Genomic DNA, 22,745 nt, shown 5'->3' with positions numbered 1-22,745 from the left:
CGACGGTGGGGAGGGGAGCCTGGCGAACTGCGCATGCTCACACATGTGCAGTTCGGCCAGGAGCCAGGGATGCGCCGGCGCAAGGACGCGCCGGTGATCCCACGGTCAGCGTTGCTGCGGCCCTTCGAAAAGAACCACCTCGGTAGGTGGTTCTTTTTTGGTGCGGAGCAGCGCTGGAAGGGCTGGATCAGGGACGGAGACGGTACGCTTCCCAGATGTTGCGGTGGGATCGCGCCCGTTTGCGCCCGTCCCGCTCCTGGCCCAAAAGGCCTCGTATGGACAGGACCCATATATAACTGGCGTAGCTCATCAGGACCACCACCTCAGAGTGACCAAGGAGGGAGGAGGCCTGTGCTTTTCACAGGAATCTCCCTCAGGTAGCGTGTGACCTCCCTCACAGGGTTATTTTGAGGATAAACTGGAGGACGTCAACCTAAGCCACTTTCGGTCCCCACTGGGGAGAAAGACAGGGTAAAAACGAATTAAATAAAATTTGGGAGGTGGGGGGGACAAAGGGCAAGTGTCGCTGTAGTACGTAGGAACCTTAAGCCTTCTTTTTAAAAAAATCATTTGGGCCTTAATTGGGAGTATGGATGTTATGTTCGCATAGTTGGCATATGTCTCAATGTTATGTTGGCATAGTTAGTATGCTAGAATGGCAGGCTCTCATTTTGTATACTTTTTCCCCCCTGTTCCAAACAAAACCAACCCCAGGGATTAAATAACTCCCCCCCAAAAAACCCAGAAAAATATAAACCTAGATGTTGCTATAGAAATAGATAAGAATTGCAGAAAACCGTTGCAATGTTTATACAACCAATTAAAGAAACAAGGACACTATGTAAATGTGTTGACAAGACTCTGGATTGTGAAACCATTTTGAATGGGGATTAATTTCAGGTAGGGATCCGGTGCCTGCCCGTGGGATCCGGTGCCTGCCCATGTCCCGTTGCAAACTAGATGTGGGGTTTTTTTAAGTCTCCACAGGATGTGCACAAGCGCCCACCGGCACATGCGCACACTGTGGTGATGGGAAAAATTCCCGTTTGCCACGGATGCGGTGCCTAGTGATTGCCGGTGTGATTGCGCCGCGCCGCTTCTTTGCCACGCTGCAGGATAGGCGTGTGATTGGCACCTAGCGGCATACCCACAGGACCTCCACAGGACATGTGATCGGGCTGCTGCGCGTTACTATGCTCCAGGGAAAACAGCCACGCTCCCCCCCCCCGCATTTTCCAGCCCATGTGACCGGGACCTGTATAGATTACTGATAGAGGCAACTGAGTCTTGATCGGTTTTAAAATCTCTACAACGTGGATAACAGTTTTTCATTTTTTTAAAAAAACTTTAAAGCCTGTTCCTATTGAGCCAAACCCTCATGCATACAAAACTTGCTTCCATTTCAAAGTTGAATTTGGATGTAGTCTACTAGGGAAAATAAATTCTCATCTTCTCTAACATCATTTAAACTTAAGCTTAATGTAAAACTAATTTTGGCCCCGGTCACACGGGCCAGATATCGCGGGGGGGAGGCGTGGCTGTTTGCCCTGCAGTGAAATAACGCGCGACTGCACGATCAGGCGTCTCCTCTTGGTCCCGTCGAGGTCCCGTGGTTAGGGGGGAGGTGCCGATCACACGACGCACCAAAGAAGCAGCGCGGCACGGCAAACGGGGTTGTGTTTTGGTTTTTTTAACCTGAAGTATGCGCATGCCCCATTGGGTGCTTGTGCGCATCCCTGGAGACTTCAGGGAAAAAAAACCTTTTCGCAATGGGGCATGGGCGGGCGCCGGATGCGACCGGAAACGCAATCAGATGCCCGCCCTTGCCCCGCAGTTTCCGGAAACTAGTACCTCGGAGGTACTAGTTTTTTGCCGCGCATCTTCGGTGGGAAGCCTTGGTTGAGCCACGGGAGCTCTATGCTTCCCAGATGTGGCGGTGAGATCGCGCCCGGAAAATCCGCCTATCTTCTGTCTCTAGCGTGGCTAATGCTCCGTGTGACCGGGGCCTTTGAAACTTTCTCAGTCTGGAGTCTTGTCAAATGATAATTTTCAAAGTGTCTTTGCTTCTTTAATTTGTTGTTTAGGTGCGACAGTTTTCTGGTAGATCCAGGTGGGCCAGCCGTGTTGGTCTGAAGCAGTAGAACAAATTTAGAGTTCAGTGGCCCCTTTAAGACCAACTAAGATTGATTCAAGGTGTGTGCTTTCAATGAAGATTCCCAGTCACTTCCCACAATTAGAAAATACACCTTTAGACATTTATCTGCTATTTTGACATATTTTTGAGCTGCGGTGGCTCAAGTGGTTAAGACGCTGAACTGCAGGCTGTGGAAGGTCAGTAGTTCAGCGGTTCAAGACCGGGGTGCCGCAAGACAGGGTGAGCTCCTGTCTCTAGTTCCAGCTCCTGCCAACCTAGCAGTTCGAAAGCAAGAAATTGCAAGTAGATAAATAGGGACCACTTCGGTGGGAAGGTAACAGCGTTCCGTGCGCCTTGGTGTTTAGTCATGCCGGCCACATGACCACGGAAACGTCTTCGGACAGCGCTGGCTCTTCGGCTTTGAAACGGAGATGAGCACCGCAACCCTAGAGTCGGATTCGACTGGCTTTCGAGCAAGGGAACCTTTACCTTTACCTTTGACATATTTATTGCTTTACAACTGTTGACCTTATAACCTTAACATACTATTTAGTGTAACTTTGCATATCCTGAACATCATCATGTTACATGTTAATTTTGCTGTTCATTTTCTGGATCAAAGTTCCCTCTAAGCTGTGGAGTCTGGTGAGCAAAAATTCTACGTTGTCAGCCACTGGCATTAAAGTTGTGAGTGAGCGATTTGGCTACTGCATAAACTAGTTTGCTCTGGAGCCATCCCTTCCTGAGCTGTGACAAAAATGTGTGAGCTGGAGGCTCAAAAACTGTGAGCTAGCTCACACTGACTCAGCTTAGAGGGAACACTGCTCTGGATATAAGTTCGAACCTTGCCTGCCATTCCAATGTATTTGAAAAAAGTGTGCCTTGCACGTGAAAGCTCATACCTTGAATAAACCTTTGTTGGTCTTAAAGGTGCCCCGGGACTCTTATGTTTTCTAGTATTTATTTAGCAAACGTCTCTCTATTATTTTTTTGGCTCTTTTTATTGTTTACATTCTGTTTTGGGTCCCTGCTGCTTCTTGGTAATCTCCTTTCAAAGCGATCTAGTGGTTGCCCCATTTTCCGGTACCGAGTTCCAAAAGTTAATAACACGCTGAATGAAGAAGGACTTGTTTACAGGCTCTCCTGAATCTGCCGCCAGTCAGTTACGTTGGGTGAGGTTTCATTCTCTCATTATGAGACAAGAAAACAGTCACTCTTCATATTACTAATACAGGACATATTTAAGAGTCCGGTGGCACCTTTAAGACCAACAGGGCTTTATTCATGTTGGTGTTAAACTGCAGTCTCATTAGAGTGTGGATAAGTCTTGAAAACAATTATTATTTTGATCCCCAAAGGCCTGCGGAATACAGAAGCTGTTTGCTGTGGAGGCAGAGTTTGAAGATGAGGTAGGAGAATATCTGTGAATCGTAGCCGTACAGTGGGAGCATCTAGGCGGGATGGAGGGAGCAAACGTTTGTATTTGTTTGGGACTTTGGAGAGTCCCGGCGTAGACAGAGCACCATCTGTCACACTGTACATATGTATAGTTAAGACGAAACGCCATCTACTAAGGTTCTTGTCTTCTTTTTTTAACATAGGATTTTGTGTTGGCCATGGAAGATGTAGAGAAGCAGGTCTCAGGCCCAACTCCTGCCAGTTCAAGATGTCTGAGACCCTCGTCGTCTGCACTGAGAAACCCCAGCGACACCACTGAGGCTCTGTCCCCAGTCCTGCCCGTTCAAAACTACTCCAGACTAAGTTTTCTGCAGGACAGCTGCCCCAGCAAGATCAGTCAGTCAAACAACCGGGTGGCATCTCCTTCGGTGGCCGGCTTCAGAGTTCCGAAGGACCAGACGGCCTTACCGGCCCAAAGTGGACCATGCTGCAGTTCAGGCCCAAGGTTCAAGTTTGTGAAGAGACCTCTAGCTGTAACTTCCTCTCATAATGAGGATTTGGATAATGAGCTGTTCTTGGCAGCCTGCATGGATCTGGAAGAGTCGGAAACACCTTCTGGCTCTGACTGCGAGAGGGTGGGGGATCAGCGTGGTCATGATACAGTAATGGCCAAGAAAATGCGGGTGGCAGACTCAGCCATGTCGAGCAGCCCTGTCAGCATGGAGACAACACGGTTGAAAAGGACTCTGAAGGAAGCCTTGGCGGGGGTCGGCAGCCATCTCCAGCCAGCGGAGGCTTCCCCGAGGTTGACTCTGAGGCCCACTGCTGTGGGATCCCACCCCTCACAATCTAACCAAGGAATGGACATCGCTGTAGGTACCGTTTCAAGCCCAGGTTTCCAGCTGCCTAAGTCGTTTCTTGCCTCTCCGGATAAACCTGTGGCTGGGTACAACAGCTCCTGCCTGCCTCTTGTTAGACCCTCCTCCCCTTCAGGGATCGCCCCGCCAAGACCACTCGCTCCACAGATACCCAGCCAGAGTTCTTTCACACCGAAAATGGCAAACCGGGGTGCTCAGCTGCTTACCGCTTATGGTTCCCCCGTGTTGTCTGTGGAGTCCTCGCCGGCCACACCGAGAACACCCTGTTCAATTCCTCCCTCCGGAAGCCTCCAAATGCCCGTGGTCACCAACCACCTTGTCCGCCTGGTGACAGCCGCCAACAAGCCTCCTCAGCCATTGGCTCGCGTTCCTTCGCAGGCCAAGACTCGCCGCTTCCCAGGACCTGCCGGCATTCTGCCACAGCAAGTAAGAGCAGTTGTAGAGTACGGGGAATTATACAGTCTGAAAATGTACAAATATGGAGATGAGAATGTATCTCCCTCCAACGTGCTGTGGAAGGAGGAGGGCAGACTACAATAATCCTGTTTTCCTTCGCTCCCCTCCTTCTGTTGCAGCCCACAATCACCGCAAATCCTCTGAACGGGGAATAAAATTACCTGCCACTTCCTCTGTCTCACGGAGGCTGCTGGGTAATGCTTAAGTTGTATTGTCTTGCGTGGCCTTTTTTAACACGTTGTTGGCAGGGGCCATTTTGTAGAAAAAGAGGTGCAGGAGCTCATTAGCATAACTCATTAGCATAACTCATTAGCACATGCCACACCCCCTGACATCACTGGAAGTGTGTCAGAAGGCAACACCCACTGCTCAGGCTCCACTGGACTGTTTTGGATTACTAGCTATTGTGGGGGACGGGACGTGCAGATCTGTCCTCGCAGAGAAGGGAGAACTTGTACCTGAATAAAACTTGGTCTCAAAGGTGCCACTGGACTGTTTTGGGCCGGGGGGCCATGGGGGCTCTGCAACCTACCTGGCTGCTTCTTGCTCTGACTGAGGGCTGCTGGGAGCGGGGGGTGGGGCTTGTTGCATGTGCCTGCCCCTTGGGCTCTTTACTGCCGGAGCTCCGCTCCTGTGCGTTCCTGCAGGAAATGACCCCTGGTTGTTGGGACGCTCAGTGGCTTAGAATTTTTTCCTCTGCTGTCAGCTTCGTCAGGAACCACTCAGACGCAATAATTCCTTTTCCAGGCTTTATTGAGAAAACTGATTTAGTTGCTGTGCAGTTGAACTTTTTGACAGAACTAAGGAATAATACAAAGTGGGGAACTACGAGACCTTTGGTCCAGCCCTCATTCATACACCATGATTACATAGTGCGTAGACAGGTTAATACAGTGCAATTAGGACAGTGTGAATGTTATCACTTGAGTCTCTCCGCAAGGCCATGAGAATGAGAAACGGCGAAAGTTCCCTCTGGCCTTTGCGGAGGATGCTTCCTTTCACAGAGGTACAAGCCCAGCTAATCTACAGTTCACACAGATATGTCTCATTCGCCCCCTCTCCTAGGAATGTCAGAGGAGGACCTTGCAGACAGATTGATACAATGCCAGCAGGTGCTATATGGGAACTTGGGAACTGCAAGCGGGAAGGGAGAACAGCTGGCGAAGCAATAACAGAGCATAGCTATGTACATCAGAGAACCATAGTGACAAATATGATGGCCCAATAACCCGGGCAAGGGTCCGATTCTGACATCTGCCTCGCTGAGAAACAAAATTTGAGTCCAGTGGCACCTTTAAGATCAACAAAATTTAATTCTGGGTGTAAGCTTTCGTGTTCCTGCACTCAAAAGCTTATACCCAGCATTAAACGTTGTTGGCCTTAAAGGTGCCGCCGGACTCAAACTTTGTTGTAGTTCTTCAAACCAACACGGCTACCCACCTGAATCTTACAAATGCTCAAAATGGCATACGCACAACATCTGAACAACAACAAAGTTTAAATTTTTGTTCAAGAAGGACTTAAAATATTTTTTTACAGCTGTCAGTAACCTATAGTTGCTCAAACTGTCCAAAAGTTGGGTGATGGCGATAGAGGTCCATCCGGAGTAAGAAGGAAGCATTCTGTTTTCTCTCTTATTTTGAACCACGGGGTTTGTTCATAGGTCTTGGACTTGAAAGTGAAAATGCCTCTGTGGGCCAGGAATTGGAGCTGAACCTTTGGGCAGGATGATGGATTCCATGATCAGTCCTTGGGAATTGATTTAGTATCCAGTCCTAAAATTCAGCATTTTTAGAAGTTTGAATTCATTTAAAACTGTTGTATGCTTGGACTAAGAACATCAGAAGAGCCCTGCTGGATCAGACCAGGGGTCCATCTAGTCCAGCATTCTGTCTCACACAGGGGCCAACCAGTTCCTCTGGAGAGCCAACAACAGGGCATAGAAGCCAAGGCCTTCCCCTGATAAGAACATAGGAAGTGCCCTGCTGGATCAGACCAGTGGTCCATCTAGTCCAGTATCCCGTCTCACCCAGTGGCCAACCAGTTCCTCTGGAGGGCCAACAACAGGGCAGAGAAGCCCAGGACTTCCCCTGACGTTGCCTCCTGGCTCTGGGATTCAGAGGGTGTAGTGCCTCTGAATGTGGAGGTTCCCCTCAGCCACCACGACTAGTAGCCACTGATAGATTTATCCTCCATGAATCTGTCTGATCCCCTTTTCAAGATGTTAATTCCTGTGGTCATCATGACATCCTCTGGCAGCGAATCCCACATTTCACTCACTCTCTGTGTAAATTAGTATTTCTGTCAAGATTACTTCAAGATGCCCATGCGTGATATCTGTATATTGCTTGTTTATCTGGCCTTTCCTAGAAGGAGCTTAGGATGGCTTCACGATAACCTTGTAAGGTAGGCTAGGCTAAGAGAGAGTGTTTCTGTTCCAGAATAGTCCAGTAAGCTTAGTTACAGTGTGCAAATTTGAATCCAGCCCCCACCCCTCCAATCTAGTTTGACTTTTTCGTCATCACATCACAGGATACACAAGGGCAAGAAACTGTGTCCATAAATGTAAGCGGCTTTGTTTTTTTTTCCTGCTCCTCAAAAGCCTGATGGGAACAACCTGGAAGAGATCATGGTTTCAGCTCCGCAGACTCCTACTCACGGGGCTCTGGCAAAGCTACGGACGGAGGTAACTCTCATCATCTGCCCTTTGCTTTCTAGCAGAAGAAATACGGATGGCAAAGGTGGGGATTCAGAATCCCGTGCAGCCAGCGAAGCAGCTGGGCCGTGTGGTATCGGCCGGTGACAGTCCTACGAAGCTGCACCTTCCGTGTTTAGGAAAAGGTAAAGGTTCCCTTGCTTGAAAGCCAGTCGAGTCCGACTCTAGGGTTGCGGTGCTCCTCTCTGTTTCCAAGCCGAAGAGCCAGCGCTGTCCGAAGACGTTTCCGTGGTCATGTGGCCGGCATGACTAAACACCAAGGCACACAGAACGCTGTTCCCTTCCCACCGAAATGGTACCTATTTGTCTACTTGCAATTTCTTGCTTTCGAACGGCTAGGTTGGCAGGAGCTGGAACTAGAGACGGGAGCTCACTCCGTCATGCGGCACCCGGGTCTCGAACTGCTGAACTACTGACCTTCCACAGCCTGCAGTTCAGCGTCTTAACCACTTGAGCCACCGCTCAAAAGGCAAAACTAGCTCTGGAGTCCCTTGCGGTTGCAGGGAATTGTTCAGCATTGGCAGCTGCTGTGTTTGAAGTATGGAAAAAGTCAAAAACTTCTGGTCATCTGGATATCTGTCACTTCTGTAATTTTGGAGGCGGGCAGGGTTTTGGAGTCTTTCTCTGGGACATCGTCTCTTGGCTCTCACGGGCTGAGGGGTCGTTCTGTTTCCACAGCTAAGCCCTTAAGGACGGTGACGTGCACGAGCCTGCTACGTGGCCGATCCTGAAAAATGTCTTCAGTGCCAGGACTCCCTCCTGGAAGAGATGAGTAAGAATCTAAAAAGAGAGTGTTCCTCTGGGCATGTGCTGAGTAGATCTCCTGCACCAAGTAACTGCAACCAGCTCTCCCGTACCTGAGACAAGAGCAGTGTTTCTCTTCTGTTATTTGAGGCCTGCCAGTATGGTGTAGTGGTTAAGTGCACGGACTCTAATTTTTAAGAGCTGGGTTTGATTCCCCACTCCTCCACTTGCACCTGGCTGGATGACCTTGAGCAAGCCGTAGTTCCAATAAGAGCTGTCCTTGAAAAAGAGCAGTTTCTGTCAGAGCTCTCTCAGCCCCACCTACCTCACAGGGTTCTGTTGTGGGGAGGGGAAGGGAAAGGAGTTTGTAAGCCGCTCTGAGACACCTTTGGGTAGTGAAGGACGGGGTATAAATCCAATCTGTTCTTCTCTTCTTTATCCTGAATGCAAACTGGTGTTATGTTGGGGCTTGGCGTTTGTCTGTTACATTTTTATCTCTCCAGGGAGCTCAGAGCAGCTTTCGGGGTTCTGCTGTCCTGTGTCTTAGCCTCACAACAGCACCGTGAGTTCGGCTGATAGGAATATCATCACTCAGGGCTTTTTGTCACCTCCGGCAGATTGGGCAACTGGCTCCCCACCTCTCCCCCCAGGACTTGGCTGTAGTGACCCACGCAGTGGTCACTTCCAGGCTTAATTGCTGTAACTTGCTCTACGCGGGCTGACCCTTGTGGCTGATCCGGAAATTCTAGCTGGTGCAAAATGCAGCGATGCGCTCGCTGACTGTTGCCTGCGTGAGCACACATCCATCCGGTGCTGCGCCATTTGCATTGGTTACCGATTGAGTACCAGGTCCGCTCCACGGTACTGGTGTTGACCTTTAAAGCCTTGAGTGGCCAGGGACTGACATACCCGCGGGACCGCCTCTCCCCCATATGTGCCCCAGAGAGCCTTGCGCTCATAGGACCAGCATCTGCTGGTAGTCCCCGCTCCGAGGGACGTCCGTCTAGCCTCGACCAAGGCCGGGGCTTTTTTGGCCCTGACCCTAGCCTGGCGGAATAGGCTCCCACTTGTGTTCAAGGCCCTGTGGGACTTATTATGATTCCGCAGGGCCTGTAAGACGGAGCTCTTCCGCCAGGCCTTTGTTTGGGCCAGAGGGCGTCCAATGAAGTCGGCCTCCCTCACTGAAGTCTGTCTTCATTATTCGGCCCAGATTAAGAAGACCTCTGGACACCGTCACTCCAGCTGAAACTGTGTTTGTGGTTATACACAGTAGTTTTAAATTGTACTACTTAAAAAGGTAAAGGTTCCCTTGCTCGAAAACCAGTCGAATCCGACTCTAGGGTTGCGGTGCTCATCTCCGTTTCCAAGCCGAAGAGCCAGCGCTGTCCGAAGACATTTCCGTGGTCATGTGGCCGGCATGACTAAACACCAAGACGCACGGAACGCTGTTACCTTCCCACTGAAGTGGCACCTATTTATCTACTTGCAATTTCTTGCTTTCGAACTGCTAGGTTGGCAGGAACTGGAACTAGAGACGGGAGCTCACTCCGTCATGCGGCACACTCGGGTCTCAAACTACTTAAGTAGTTCTCGTACTACTTAAGTCGTCATAAAAATTATTGTATTTATTAATGTATGGTTTTTTTACCTGTTGATGATGTGATCCGCTCTGAGGCTGCTCATGAGGAGGGTGGGATCCAAATCCAAATAAATAAATAGAATAGGCAAAACAGCTTCTTGGGGAATCATTTGCTTTCCGAGCATTCGCCCAGTGGTAGGACGTAGGGAAGCCTTGACCGGGAATTGTGTGCTGTGATTTTAGGACGTTCCCGTCTCCCAGCAGCCAGCGGGAGAAGAATGTGGCCGAGGTGCCTGGATCACCATGAAAGCCGAGCTGGCCTTGGACGAGCGGGATCCATCCTGCTTCCTGAGAACGTACAGTGTGGCCATGGTGCTTCGGAAGGTACAAACCTAGGGACTGGCCTTGGGGTGAGAAGGTTTTGCTTTGGAGACTCCCCTTTTCTTTGGGGTGCAAAGGCTGTAAGTGGTGACTTTTCGAAAGATGTTTGTCCAAGACGTAGATGGGAGACTCTGTCTGGGGCAAGTGATGCTCTGTCTTCATGGTGCGTGGGGGGGGGGGCACAGTGGCAGGGCTTCTGCAGTTCTGGCTCCGCTGGTGGATCTCCTCATGGCCCCTGGGTTTTGGCCACTGTGCAACACAGAATGTTGGACTGGATGGGCCTTTGGCCTGATCCAGCATGGCTTCTCTTATGTTCTTATGTCTAGGGCAGTGATGCTCTGCATTCTTGGTGCTTGAGGGGCAACAGGGGGAGGGCTTCTGGAGTTCTGGCCCCGCTGGTGGACCTCCTGATGGCACCTGGGTTTTGGCCACTGTGTGACAGAGAGTGCTGGACTGGTCGGGCCATTGGCCTGATCCAACATGGCTTCTCTTATGTTCTTATGAGCCAGTTTGGTGTAGTGGTTAAATGCGCGGACTCTAATCTGGGAGAACCGAGTTTGATTCCCCACGCCTCCGCTTGCACCTGGCTGGATGACCTTGGGCAAGCCACAGTTCTGATAAGAGCTGTTCTTGGAAAAAGAGCAGTTTTTGTCAAGAGCTCTCTCAGCCCCACCTATCTCACAGGGTGTCTGTGGTGGGGAGGGGAAGGGAAAGGAGTTTGTAAGCCGCTCTGAGACACCCTTGGATAGTGAAGGGCAGGGTTTTCTACTACTACTACTACTACTACTACTACTACTACTACTACTACTACTACTACTACTACTACTACTATGTTGGGCCATGTCAGGTCCATCAAGTGGCCCATGTTACAAGCAATACTGCCCGCATCTGTTTGCTGAATTCTGTGTTGGCAAGAGACCTAATCCAGGACGAGGGAGATTTGAAGGAATCATGGGCTGGTTGCTGGGCAGCCGCCCGATTTCCTCCCCCCCCCCCATCGCTTCCCACTACGTGAGACGTGATGTGCGGGTGGTTGCCTAGCAGTCTCCTTTCTGCCCTCTTTCTTGGAATCGATCTCAAGCCTAAAGGAAGCAGGCTGTGAGGGTAGTTCGACAGATGTTGTTCCACAAAGTGTATCCAGTACTGCATAAGTCCAGGAGGAATTGTATCCGAGAGACTTCCCGCTGCTTCCTCTTCTGCAGGCGGGTGGGTACCGGGGTGGGACTGGGACGGGACGTTTGTCAGAATTTTTAAAAAAGGCATATGCTGCTGGCTTACTGATGAGTGCGTTTGTAGGGCAGGGGCTATCGATGTTCCCACTATACAGGCTTGCAGTGGGGAAGTATCCAAACATCCTTTCTCAAATCTTTTTTAAAAAACCCACACCAACGAAAACAAATCCTACTTCAGAGTTCCTTTCCTTGCTGTTGTCCCACAGTGTGTCTCTTGATCATTCCACACAGGCAGCTCTCAAGCAGCTCCCAAAGAACAAGGTCCCCAACATGGCGGTGATGATTAAGTCGCTGACACGGACCAAGGTTGACGCAGGCGCCATATTCAGAGACCCAACTGGTAAGGGCGGAAGCAGTTCAGTCCTTAGGAGTGAAGAGACATTGCCTGCCGCTAGTGGTGTGCATTCGGCATAATCCGAACTGAATGTAAGCCGAATACAGATCTGTTCTGTATTCAGCCACTGATACAGCTGAGCCTGAAAAAAGCCAATTTTATTCTGCTTTTATTTGGGTTAATTCAGCTATACCAAAACTCAACTACCAGCCATTTAAACAGGTGGAGTCGCCAGTCAGCTATTGAGTTTAAATGCCTGCCTGGCACCCATTTCAGAGCTCTGTTTTGCTCCCCCACTCCAGAGCAGGAGGAGCGAAAGGGAGGGCTGAAATGGCTTCCTCCCATGGAAACCGATCAGCTGATGGATGGACTGCCACACTGATTGGTTTACATGGGAGGAATGCCTTTCCTCCAGTTTGGTGTGAGAGCCAGTTTGGTGTAGTGGTTATGTGCACGGACTCTAATCTGGGAGAACCGGGTTTGATTCCCCACTCCTCCACTTGCACCTGCTGATGTGACCTTGGGTCAGTCACAAGCTCTGGCACAGCTGTCCTTGAAAAAGATCAGTTTGTGTCAGAGTTCTCTCAGCCCTGTTGTGGGCAGGGGAAGGGAAAGGAGATTGTAAGCTGCTCTGAGACTCCGGGTAGTGAAGGGCGGGGTATAAACCCAATCTCCTCTTCTTCTCCTTCCTCCCTCCCTCCCTCCCTGAGCTGCTCGGGGAGAGAAGAGAAAGATAAGTTATTTTGGGGGGTATTTATTCGGCTTGGTATATACTGAGCGCACACCTCTAGTAAGAAGTCCAGGCTCTCTTCCATATGACCAAATTCTAAACCGAGTCTTCTTATGGACTATTGGAGATTTGATTGGCTGCGCAGATTTTTTTTAATAGGTTGCTTTGGCAGCAGCTGCCACCACAGTACTAGGCACTGTAACCCTGTGTTACCGAATTCAAGCTGTGGCAATCATTTTGTGGCTGACTCCGCCTCCTGCAGCAGCCATTTTCTGGCAGCCATTTTGTCGCTGCGCCCACCATGCCATGTCAGAATTCCAGATGTGCCCACAGGCTCAAAAAGGCTGGGGGGCCCTGGTCTAAACATTCATGCTTGAAAATCCATTTGATGGTTTTCCATCCTGCCTTCTTCTGATGAAGATGTCCTTAGAAAGAGGACAATGTACCGGATGCCTGTCTTGTTTGCAGTGGAGTCTTTTTGAATGTATGTTTAGGGCACGTTAATGTATTTTTTTTTTTGTTCTGACAATCGTCACTTCGAAGGATATCACTCTCCCAAGAATTTTTTAAATAGGTGATGTATCCTATCCAGGATAACTATAAAGGGTGGTACTTCTTAGTACTTTTTTCATCCTGTGAGTTAACTGAGTTGTGTAGAGTGGCTTCTTTTTGCCTGTTTCCCCTAAGGGTGCTTCTCCTGGCACACCACACCGCACCCACCTTGCTGCTGTGTACTTGAAGTTAATTCAGACATCCAGAGCAACTTGTGGTCCTCATTTCGGAATGCAGGTGGTGAGGGAGCACATGTTTCAGCCCTTTCTCAGGTTTCGCTGCACATGTACACACACACATATTTAGATATTTATACCTTGCTTTTCTCCCCACATGGGGATCCAGAAAGCAGTTTACAGTATCACTCTTCTACCTCCATTTTATGACTTTTCAGAGCGCTCAGGATTTTTCCTGCCTTCGCTTTCTGTGTCCGGACAGGGTTGGGGTTTTGGTGGGTAACAGCCGGTATATTTCTGTTTTGGCTTCCTGGCGACCAAGAGTCCTTGTTCCCGCGTCTCACTGTCTTTCTCTTGCGGGTGCAGGGGAGATGCAAGGCACGATCCATCGCCTGTTGCTGGAGCAAAGAGAGAGTGAATTTAAAGCTGGCTCAGTCCTTCTGCTAAAGCAGGTACTGAAAAGTAAATCCCGGCGTGGACAGGCTTTGATGAATTTCCCAAGGGGGCAAATGGTCCTTTACGAAGGAGGGAGTATACCAGCCCTTCCTTTGTAGAAGATCCAGAAACTGAGTATTTATTTATTTATGTATTTATTTATTAGATTTCTACCCCAGCCGAGGCTGGCTCAACGCAGCTTACATAAAAACAGTTACAAAAATTCTTAAAACCCATAAATATAATAATATAATAAAGTGCTGGTGCCCAATGCTCCCTCTAAGCTGTGGAGTCTTGTGAGCAAAAATTCTCCTTTGTGAGCTACTGGGCATTAAAGTTGTGAGCCAGCGACTTGGCTCCTGCATAAATTAGTTCGCTCTGGAGCCCTCCTCCCTGAGCTAAGACAAAAAATGTGTGAGCCGGAGCTTGAAGAACTGTGAGCTAGCTCACACTAACTCAGCTTAGAGGGAACACTGATTCTAAGTAGAGTTACACCAGGGGTCATTTCCTGTGGGAGCGCACAGGAGCGGAGCTCCAGCAGTAAGGAGCCAGGTAAGGAACATGCAGCCAGGTAAGATGCAGAGCCCCCCCACCCCCGGCCCGCCTTCGGGTACAAGCTCTCCCTCCTCTGCGAGGACAGATCTGCATGTTCCCCCCCCCCCCAATAGCTAGCAATCCAAAACAGTCCAGTGGAGCCTGAGTGGTGGGTGTTGCCTTCTGACACACTTCCGGTGATGTCGGGGGGTGGTGGCATATGCAAATAAGTTATGCTTATGAGTTATGCTAATGAGCTCCTGCACCTCTTTATCTATGAAATGACCCCTGGAGATAACTCACACCAACTCAGCTTAGAGGAAACACTGCTAGAGCCTAGTTTCCTCATCATTCAGTCAGTTCCTTAATCTTCAGTTATCTTGGGTGGTCAGTTCAGGCAGTAGTTGGAGGATCCAGGGGATCTTTCATCGTAGGCTATCAGATGTCAGTAGTGGTGGCGGCTCCAAAGGCCTGGCGGAAGAGCTCCGTTTTACAGGCCCTGTGGAACTGTGAGAGGTCCTGCAGGGCCCTGGTCTCTTCTGGGAGCTCATTGCACCAGAGTGGAGCCACCACCGAGAAAGCCCTGGCCCTAGTTGTCACTAGTCTGGCATCCTTGATGCTCGGGAGAGCCAGCCGATTCTGGGTCCCTGACTGCAGCGCTCTCTGGGGTACATATGGGGAAAGGCGGTCCCTCAGGTATGCAGGCCCCTGGCCATATAGGGGTTTAAAGGTGAGAACCAGCACCTTGGGTCATCTTGCAAAATTGTGTTGAGCCCTCTTTGGTTGGGGGGAGGTTTGGGGGGGATATAAAATTTTTGGCAAATGCCTGCCTTGATTCGACAGGTGGGCGTGTTCTCCCCATCTCATCGCAACCACTACCTCAACGTGACACCCAATAACTTGGTGAAGATCTATCCACCAGGACTCGGGAGCGGGAAGCCGACTCAGGTGTGCCAAGAAATCAGGGGAGGAGTGGAGGTGCTTCCGCCACAGGTAAGAAGCATTCTTCACGCAGCTTTTATGCTCCAGCATAGGCTGAACAGTATAGGCTGAACAGAGCCAGTTTGGTGTAGTGGTTACGTGCGCGGACTCTAATCTGGGAGAACCGGGTTTGATTCCCCACTCCTCCACTTACAGCTGCTGGATGACCTTGAGCAAGCCATAGTTCTGTCAGAGCTGTTCTTGAAAGAGCAGTTCTGGAAATAGCTGTCTCAGCCCCACCTACCTCACAGGGTGTCTGTTGTGGGGAGGGGAAGGGGAAGGAGATTGTAAGCCACTCTGAGTGAAGGGCAGGGTATAAATCCAATCTCCTCCTCCTCTTCTTCTTCGTCTTCTTCTATATGGAGTGCGGTGCATCCTATGTGTATTTTAGAATTTGGACGTACTCTTTGCAATGTCTTCTCCCTACTTGCAATGCCTTCTGGCAGCCAGTGGAGAAGAGTCATTTTCTATTGCTCACTCCACCCTGAAGGTGTGGGTCACACAGACACACATATGAACACAAAGTTGCCTTACACTGAGTCAGATCATCAATTTTGTCAAGGTCACTTTTGTCTGCTCAGACTGGCAGCCGCTCTCCAGAGTCTCAGGCAGGGCTCTGACAAGAACATAAGAGCCCTGCTGGATCAGACCAATAGTCCGTCTAATCCAGCATCTTGTCTCACAAGCAGCAAACCAGTTCCTCTGGAGGCCCAACAACAGGGCATAGAGGCCAAGGCCTTCATAAGAACATAGGAAGTACCCTGCTGGATCAGACCAGGGGTCCATGTAGTCCAGCATCCTGTCTCACATAGGGGCCAACCAGTTCCCCTGGAGGGCCAACAACAGGGCATGGAGGCTGAGGCCTTCCCCTGATGTTGCCTTCTGGCTCTGTAATTCAGAGGCTTAGTGCCTCTGAATGTGGAGGTTCCCTTCAGTCACCAAGACTAGCAGCCGTTGATAGACCAAACCTCCATGTAACTGTAATTTTAGTGTATTTATTGGTTTTATTGTATTTTAACTGTGTAAGCTGCCTTGAGCCAGTTCATACCGGTAAGGCAGGATACAAATTGAAAGCAAATAAATAGATAAATAAATAAATAAATGCATCTATCTAAACCCGTTTTAAAGCTGTTTATTCCTGTGGCCATCACTACGTCCTCCGGCAGCGAATCCCACATTTTAATCACTCTCTGAATTTCTGTCCCACTCTTCTCGTACAACCAGACAGATGGGAATGTGTGTCCCCACCACCATCACTATTTTTGAGCTCAAGACCATTTTAACCACAAGGTGAACGACTGTTCCAAATCTTCCATCTCTACTCTTTCACATAAATAATCAAAATCAGAGAGAGGGTTGGGTCCTACTAGCTTTTCCACTGGAAAAGTTGGGGGTGCGGGAGAGGCCCCGCTTGTCTACCCAAAAGGCCGTATTGGAAATCCTGGAACTTGCATGGGGCAAAAGCCTTGAAGTTTGCATCCAGGGGAAGAGCTGAGCGAGTTCATTAGAATGTAAGAGAAACCGTGTTGGGTCAGGCCAAAGGCCCATCCAGTCCAACAGTCTGTGTCACACCGCGGCTAAAACCCAGGTGCCACGAGGAGGTTCACCAGTGGGGCCAGAACTAGGGTTGCAAGCAGTCAGCTGGCCGGCAGGGGGAAGCCCCGCCCACAAGCCCCACCTCCAAGGACCACCACCCCTCTCCCTCCCCTCCTGCAAGATTTAACTGGCTTCAGCTAATCTGTGGGGAGCACGTGGCCAGCTGATTAACTGGAGGGCCCTTTCAGGAGGAAGGGAGAGGGGCTGTCAATGGCCACATGCTCCATTCAAAAAAAGACCTTTTAAGCCTGGGGTGTCAAACGTGCAGCCCGGAGGCCGGATGAGGCCCCCCTGGAGGGCTTCTATCAGGCCCGCAGTGGAGCTAGCTGTCTCCTGCTGCTTCTTCCAGTTCTGCTGCTGCTGCGTCATCATAGGTTTGCAGCTTACAGATACACGCCCGAACAGCAGACTCAAGATTGCAACAGCACAGACATTTTGATGCAATAATTCAGAGCAAGAGGTGTCAGTTATCAGACACTGTTAAATATTGCAAGAGTGCTGATGTTTTAAGCGTGTTTTTATTTTAAGTTAAAAAAAACCCCTTTGTGTTTGTGTCCTTTATAAAGTTTATATCTCCGCTACCTGGCATTACATTTTAGGACACACATGGCCCGGCCCAACAAGGTCTCATTTATGTCAGATCCGGCCCTCATAACAAATGAGTTCGACACCCCTGTTTTAAACAATCTTTTTGAGAACATGGTCGGGGCTGCTGCATGCAGGGCTGATTTCCCAGCAGCGATTTGCCACTTGGGATTCAGGCGCACGCACCTGTTCGCAGCAAGGCGGGTGGTGGTGCACGCACCTGAATCCCAGGTGGCTTTTAGTGCAGAAGGCCCCAGGTTCCATCCACGGCATCTCCAGCTGCAAAGGACCAGGCAGTAGGTGCTGTGAAAGGCCACCATTCTGAGACCCCAGAGGGCTTCATGTGTGTTCACCCTTTCGGGCTTATGTTCACTGCTGTAATTACTAGAACCATCAGCTTTTGGATCCCAAGAAGCCATGGGTGGGGGGGGAAGGGAGGGACAGAGGGGAGTTAATTTAGCATGTGAGATGCTGCCCTAGTGCTGCTGATGGTGAGCTTTGGATGGGGAGGGCTCACGGGGGCTGCCCTCTGAAAAGCTGCCCCCCCCTCCATGCAACCCCACAGCTATCTGGATCCGAGGTTTTCTTGCGGTCTGAGGAAAAGGAAGCTGAGGTTCTTGGGCAGGTTGAGCTATCACTTGTCAGGTTAGATCCCCAGCCAAGACGTCAGTGCGGACAGAACTGGGATAGGTGAATTGGAGGTATCTTCTCCCGGCCGTGGTACTGAGTGGTCTGCAGAGCATCCTTCTTCTGAAGATGTTCAAAATGCTGAGTTTTTCAGCTGCCGTGGGATCTTGTGTCTGCAGGCGGAGTCAGGATTCCAGCAGGATTCTCTTACGGATGCTCCACACACCGTGGCCGCAGCAGACTGTGGAAGGGGGCAGAGCTGCGAGATGGGTGCAAAGTGCAGCCAGGGTCCCCTGGCCCCAAGCAAAGGAGCGCCATTACTGGAGGCTGGTGGAATGGGCAAGTCAGTGCTGAGCGTGTCCTCCACAAAGGCTGCTTCAGGTAAATACAGCATTAGGCCATGAGTAAGCCTAGTAGACGTAGGCTAGGGAAGTGCCATGTCCTCGTTGATACCCAGCCTTCTTCCCCAGCAGGGCCCCCGAGCCGCTTGTGTTGTTCGTTGCTGCCAACAGGTTAGATCCAACCAGCTTTTCTGCTTGGCAAAGGAGAAAGAGACCTCTTGAGCATCGTCAAGGCTAAGCTGGGGGTCATAGGGCCTACTCAGACAAAATAGGGCTGCCATTCCCCCAAAAGGGGCAGCGGTTTGCCCGCTTTCTGGGGCCCCGATCCGCTGCCACCGAACCGGCTGGCTGGGGGAACCCTGCCCCCAAAGAGTCCCATCCACACCGACGTGCCCGGCGCAATGACGTCAGCCATAGGTGACGTCATTGTTCAGGGCACATTGCGCGTGCGGGAGGGGGGATGCTCTAGCATTTGAGGAAAAACTCTGTGGGTACCATAGAGTTTTCCCTCAGATGCTAGAGTGTCCCCTGCACGATGATGTCACTTCTAGGTGATGTCATCATAGCGTGTGCACTTTGCGCACGCGCCAAAAGCTCCAGAATGAGAAGAGAGACCCCACCACCGGCAGCCAGGCAAGACCTGGCAACCCTAGGGCAAAAGCTGTATGGGGAGGTGGCTGTAATAGGGAGGAGAATTGGGCAGGGGGGAGAAGGTGCAAAAAAAGCGGGCTGGATCCAACCCCATGCTCTTTCTTCAGAGCAACTGTGGTCAAGCAGGCAGGGTTTTGGGCAGGGCATCCTGTAAAACTCTGGCTCATCATGGACACCTTGGGCATGCAAGGCTGTAGACCACTCCAACTTCCAGAATCAAGACTTATGCAAGGTCACGTGCACATACTAATTCTTAGAGCCAACATGGTGTAATTACTAGGGTGTGAGAGTAGGGGCATTTTCTCTTCTTTTTGTCACTTGTGTGCCCCTATTGCTTTAGGTTTCCCCCCCTTTTCTGCATGTGTTTTGCTCCCTCTAGTGTCCACTTCGATATGACATCGCTGTATCTCAGGTGTACTTCCCACCACTTTAAATGTGCGGGGAAACACTCCAGAGATACAATAACGAAATATTGAAGCGACCACTAGAGGGAGCAAAACACATGCAGAAAAGGGGGGAAAACCTAAAGCAATAGGGGCACACACGTGACAAAAAGAAGAGGAAATGCCCCTACTCTCACACCCTAGTAATTACACCACGCTGGCTCTAAGAATTAGTATATGTGCGTGACCTTGCATAAGTCTGACTCTGGAAATTGGAGTGGTCTGCAGCCTTGCATGGAGCTGCAGTGGCTCAAGTGGTTAAGACGCTGAACTGCAGGCTGTGGAAGGTCGGTAGTTCAGCAGTTCGAGGCCCGAGTGTGCCGCATGACGGAGTGAGCTCCCGTCTCTAGTTCCAGCTCCTGCCAACCTAGCAGTTTGAAAGCAAGAAATTGCAAGTAGATAAATAGGTACCACTTCGGTGGGAAGGTAACGGCATCCCTGCGCCTTGGTGTTTAGTCATGCCGGCCACATGACCATGGAAACGTCTTCGGACAGCGCTGTCTCTTCGGCTTTGAAACGGAGATGAGCACCGCAACCCTCGAGTCGGATTTGACTGGCTTTCGAGCAAGGGAACCTTTACCTTTACCTTTTTACAGCCTTGCATACCCAAGGTGTCCATGATGAGCCGGAGTTTGGGTACAGGAAGCCCTGGCCAAAACTCTGCTTGCCTGACCACAGTTGCTCTGAAGAAAGAGTGGCCCAGGTGGTGTATTGCCAGGACTTGGTGATGCTCAGAGTCAGAAGAAAACCCCAGCGGAGTTTGCTGAGCCCAGCATGTTTATTTGAGGCTGCCCTTGGCACTGCCCAGGCATATCTCACTTATTTTTAAATTTAATTTATAAATTTCCTCTCGAAGGCAGCAAACCGTAATAAAGTACAAATCTATTCACATTATAAGCAATGCTCCCTCTAAGATGTGGAGTCCTGTGAGCAAAAATTCTACTTGGTGAGCGACTGGCATGAAAGTTGTGAGCGAGCGATTTGGCTGCTGCATCAGTTAGTTTGCTCTGGAGCCATCCTTCCTGAACCAAGGCAAAAATGTGTGAGCCAGAGGCTAAAGAACTGTGAACTAGCTCACAGTAACTCAGCTTAGAGGGAACACTGAAAGTGTCTCGTAATATCATAAATACAATTCTTCCTGGGGCAGCCCAGTGGACAGGGCAGTGGAGCTCCGGCAGTAAAGAGCCCAGGGGACGGGCACATGCAACAAGCCCCACCCCCTGCTCCCAGCAGCCCTCAGTCAGAGCAAGAAGCAGCCAGGTAAGCTGCAGAGCTCCCACCGGCCCCCTGGTCCAAAACAGTCCAATGGCACCTTTAAGACCCAAGTTTTATTCAGGTACAAGCTCTCCCTCCTCTGCAAGGACAGATCTGCACGTACGTCCCCCCCCCAATAGCTAGCAATCCAAAACAGTCCAGTGGAGCCTGAGCGGTGGGTGTTGCCTTCTGACACGAAGGGGCGGAACTGTCTCCTCCCCCCCCCCCCATTGAATCATGGTCTTCCTTTTCTGTCGATTATTTTGGCTAATTTATTTATGGGCCAGCATTATTTTCAAAGAAGAAATAAAATGACCGCTATGGGCGGCTCTGCCTATATACAAACTTGTGTTACTTTGATTTAAAAATATATATATTTACAGAACCTGATCTCTGATTTTGTTTCTTGCCTGGCGCTTTGGTCAGTTTCAGACTCCGGATGTGGTAGTGGCCGTTCAAAATTCGGTGCCGCTTCTCTGCTCGTGTGGCGCTCCACGCCACTAGGGACCTGGGCTGCGCTTCTAAGTCAAATTCAGCTTCTTGTATGCACTCCCATTGCCTGTTTGAAGTTTTCCCTCGCTCGGAGAAGAACGGAACTGCCTCTCTCCTACAGAGCTTCCTGGGTGTAGCTGAACCTCCCATGTGGATAGGCTATTTAGGCTTGCCAGTTGCACTGTTTAAATTGGACACATCATCATCATTTCATTTGTTATTTGGAGGAAAAATTGTATGCAGGAAATAAAGAAATATGGAATTAGCAGCAGCACAGCAGTTTCCTCCTTTTCCCAAAGTGGAAAAAATAATCTGAGAGCCAGTTTGGTGTCGTGGTTAAGTGCGCGGACTCTCATCTGGGAGGGCCGGGTTTGATTCCCCACTCCTCCACTTGTACCTGGCTGGATGACCTTGGGCAAGCCATAGTTCTGTCGGAGCTGTCCTTGAAGAGAGCAGTTCTCTCAGAGCTCTCTCAGCCCCACCTGCCTCCCTGGGTGTCTGTTGTGGGGAAGGGAAGGGAAAGGAGTTTGTAAGCCCCTCTGAGACTCTGAGTGAAGGGCAGGGGGTATAAATCCAGTCTCCTCTTCTTTTTCATCCGGCCACAAATGTTGACACAAAGAGGCCATGTGCCCATTCAAATGTCGTTTTCCTGGTCAGGGAATTGTTCAGTGGACATGTGGCCTCCTGTGTTTGGGGAGTGGGGGGGCGGGGAGCAGTGTCTGAGTAAAGGACACATGTGCCAGCAGTCTTGGGAAGGAAGCGGCGTCCAAAGCCTGTCCCACGTGATGTCTGCATGGACCAGAGTGTGATTAAGACATACTGTTGGCAGTGGAATCGGTCACCAGGGTGTCCTTCGTCTTGGATCGTCCCAGGAGAATAAACACGGAATTTGTGCTAGGCGTGTTGTGCCCTGCAGGGTAAGGTCTTGCACAGGGGTCCCCAGCGCACCACAGCACCCGCCAACACCTTTTCTGGAGCCCGCCAAGTGTTTTTAGGAAACGAGCAGGGTGTCAGGTCCCCACAGCAAACAACGTAGTACACACTTGCAAGAAGATTTTACTTTATTGAAGCCATGAAGCCCTTGAACAGAGCCACTGTTAAGAATAATGATAGCTCAGAGAGCTGGAAAGGTTAAAGCAAGTTCATAATCATTACAGCCAATAAACATGGTTCCCGCACGCGACCAAAGGGTTTCTTGCGCGCCTAAACCTTGGGAAAGCAACGGTTACCTTATTATAAATAAGCATACAATTCTCACAGTCTCTACTAATTAAAGACAAAGCAAAGCTCTCTTGCTCTTCTACCTGTGGCCTTGGCTAGATAACGTTACATCAAAGCATGGCTGGCGTATACTGAAAGGAATGCAGAGCTACTGGGGAGATGTGCGCATGACAAGCTGAGCGCATCTACGGAGGGGGGGGGGGAAAGACGCATAGAGAAACATAGACAATAATGAAGTTTTGGCAGCTTGCTGACACAGGGCCAGGTGGGTTTTT

The 22,745-nt window shown here is 50.2% G+C and overlaps 1 protein-coding gene across 1 annotated transcript in view; it reads left to right on the top strand.

Annotated features, from left to right (window-relative positions):
• The window catches only part of LOC107115711 (chromosome unknown open reading frame, human C17orf53), a gene marked incomplete at its 5' end in the record, with an annotated part of 19,737 nt that extends 281 nt beyond the window's left edge, over positions 1–19,456 (top strand). The window contains 9 exons of the mRNA XM_015417472.1: positions 3,493–3,543; positions 3,736–4,836; positions 7,469–7,552; positions 10,149–10,289; positions 11,750–11,858; positions 13,677–13,762; positions 15,123–15,272; positions 18,248–18,449; positions 19,440–19,456. Of these exons, the coding sequence (XP_015272958.1) occupies positions 3,493–3,543; positions 3,736–4,836; positions 7,469–7,552; positions 10,149–10,289; positions 11,750–11,858; positions 13,677–13,762; positions 15,123–15,272; positions 18,248–18,449; positions 19,440–19,456 (1,941 nt within the window). The remainder of the gene's footprint in view (positions 1–3,492; positions 3,544–3,735; positions 4,837–7,468; positions 7,553–10,148; positions 10,290–11,749; positions 11,859–13,676; positions 13,763–15,122; positions 15,273–18,247; positions 18,450–19,439) is intronic.
• Between the last annotated feature and the right edge of the window lie 3,289 nt (positions 19,457–22,745).

Source organism: Gekko japonicus, unplaced genomic scaffold (assembly GCF_001447785.1).
Source record: "Gekko japonicus isolate JY-2015 unplaced genomic scaffold, Gekko_japonicus_V1.1 scaffold4295, whole genome shotgun sequence".
NCBI classification, from domain to species: domain Eukaryota; kingdom Metazoa; phylum Chordata; class Lepidosauria; order Squamata; family Gekkonidae; genus Gekko; species Gekko japonicus.
Note: the sequence above shows the minus strand (reverse complement) of the source record. Positions and strands in the feature narration are given on the sequence as shown.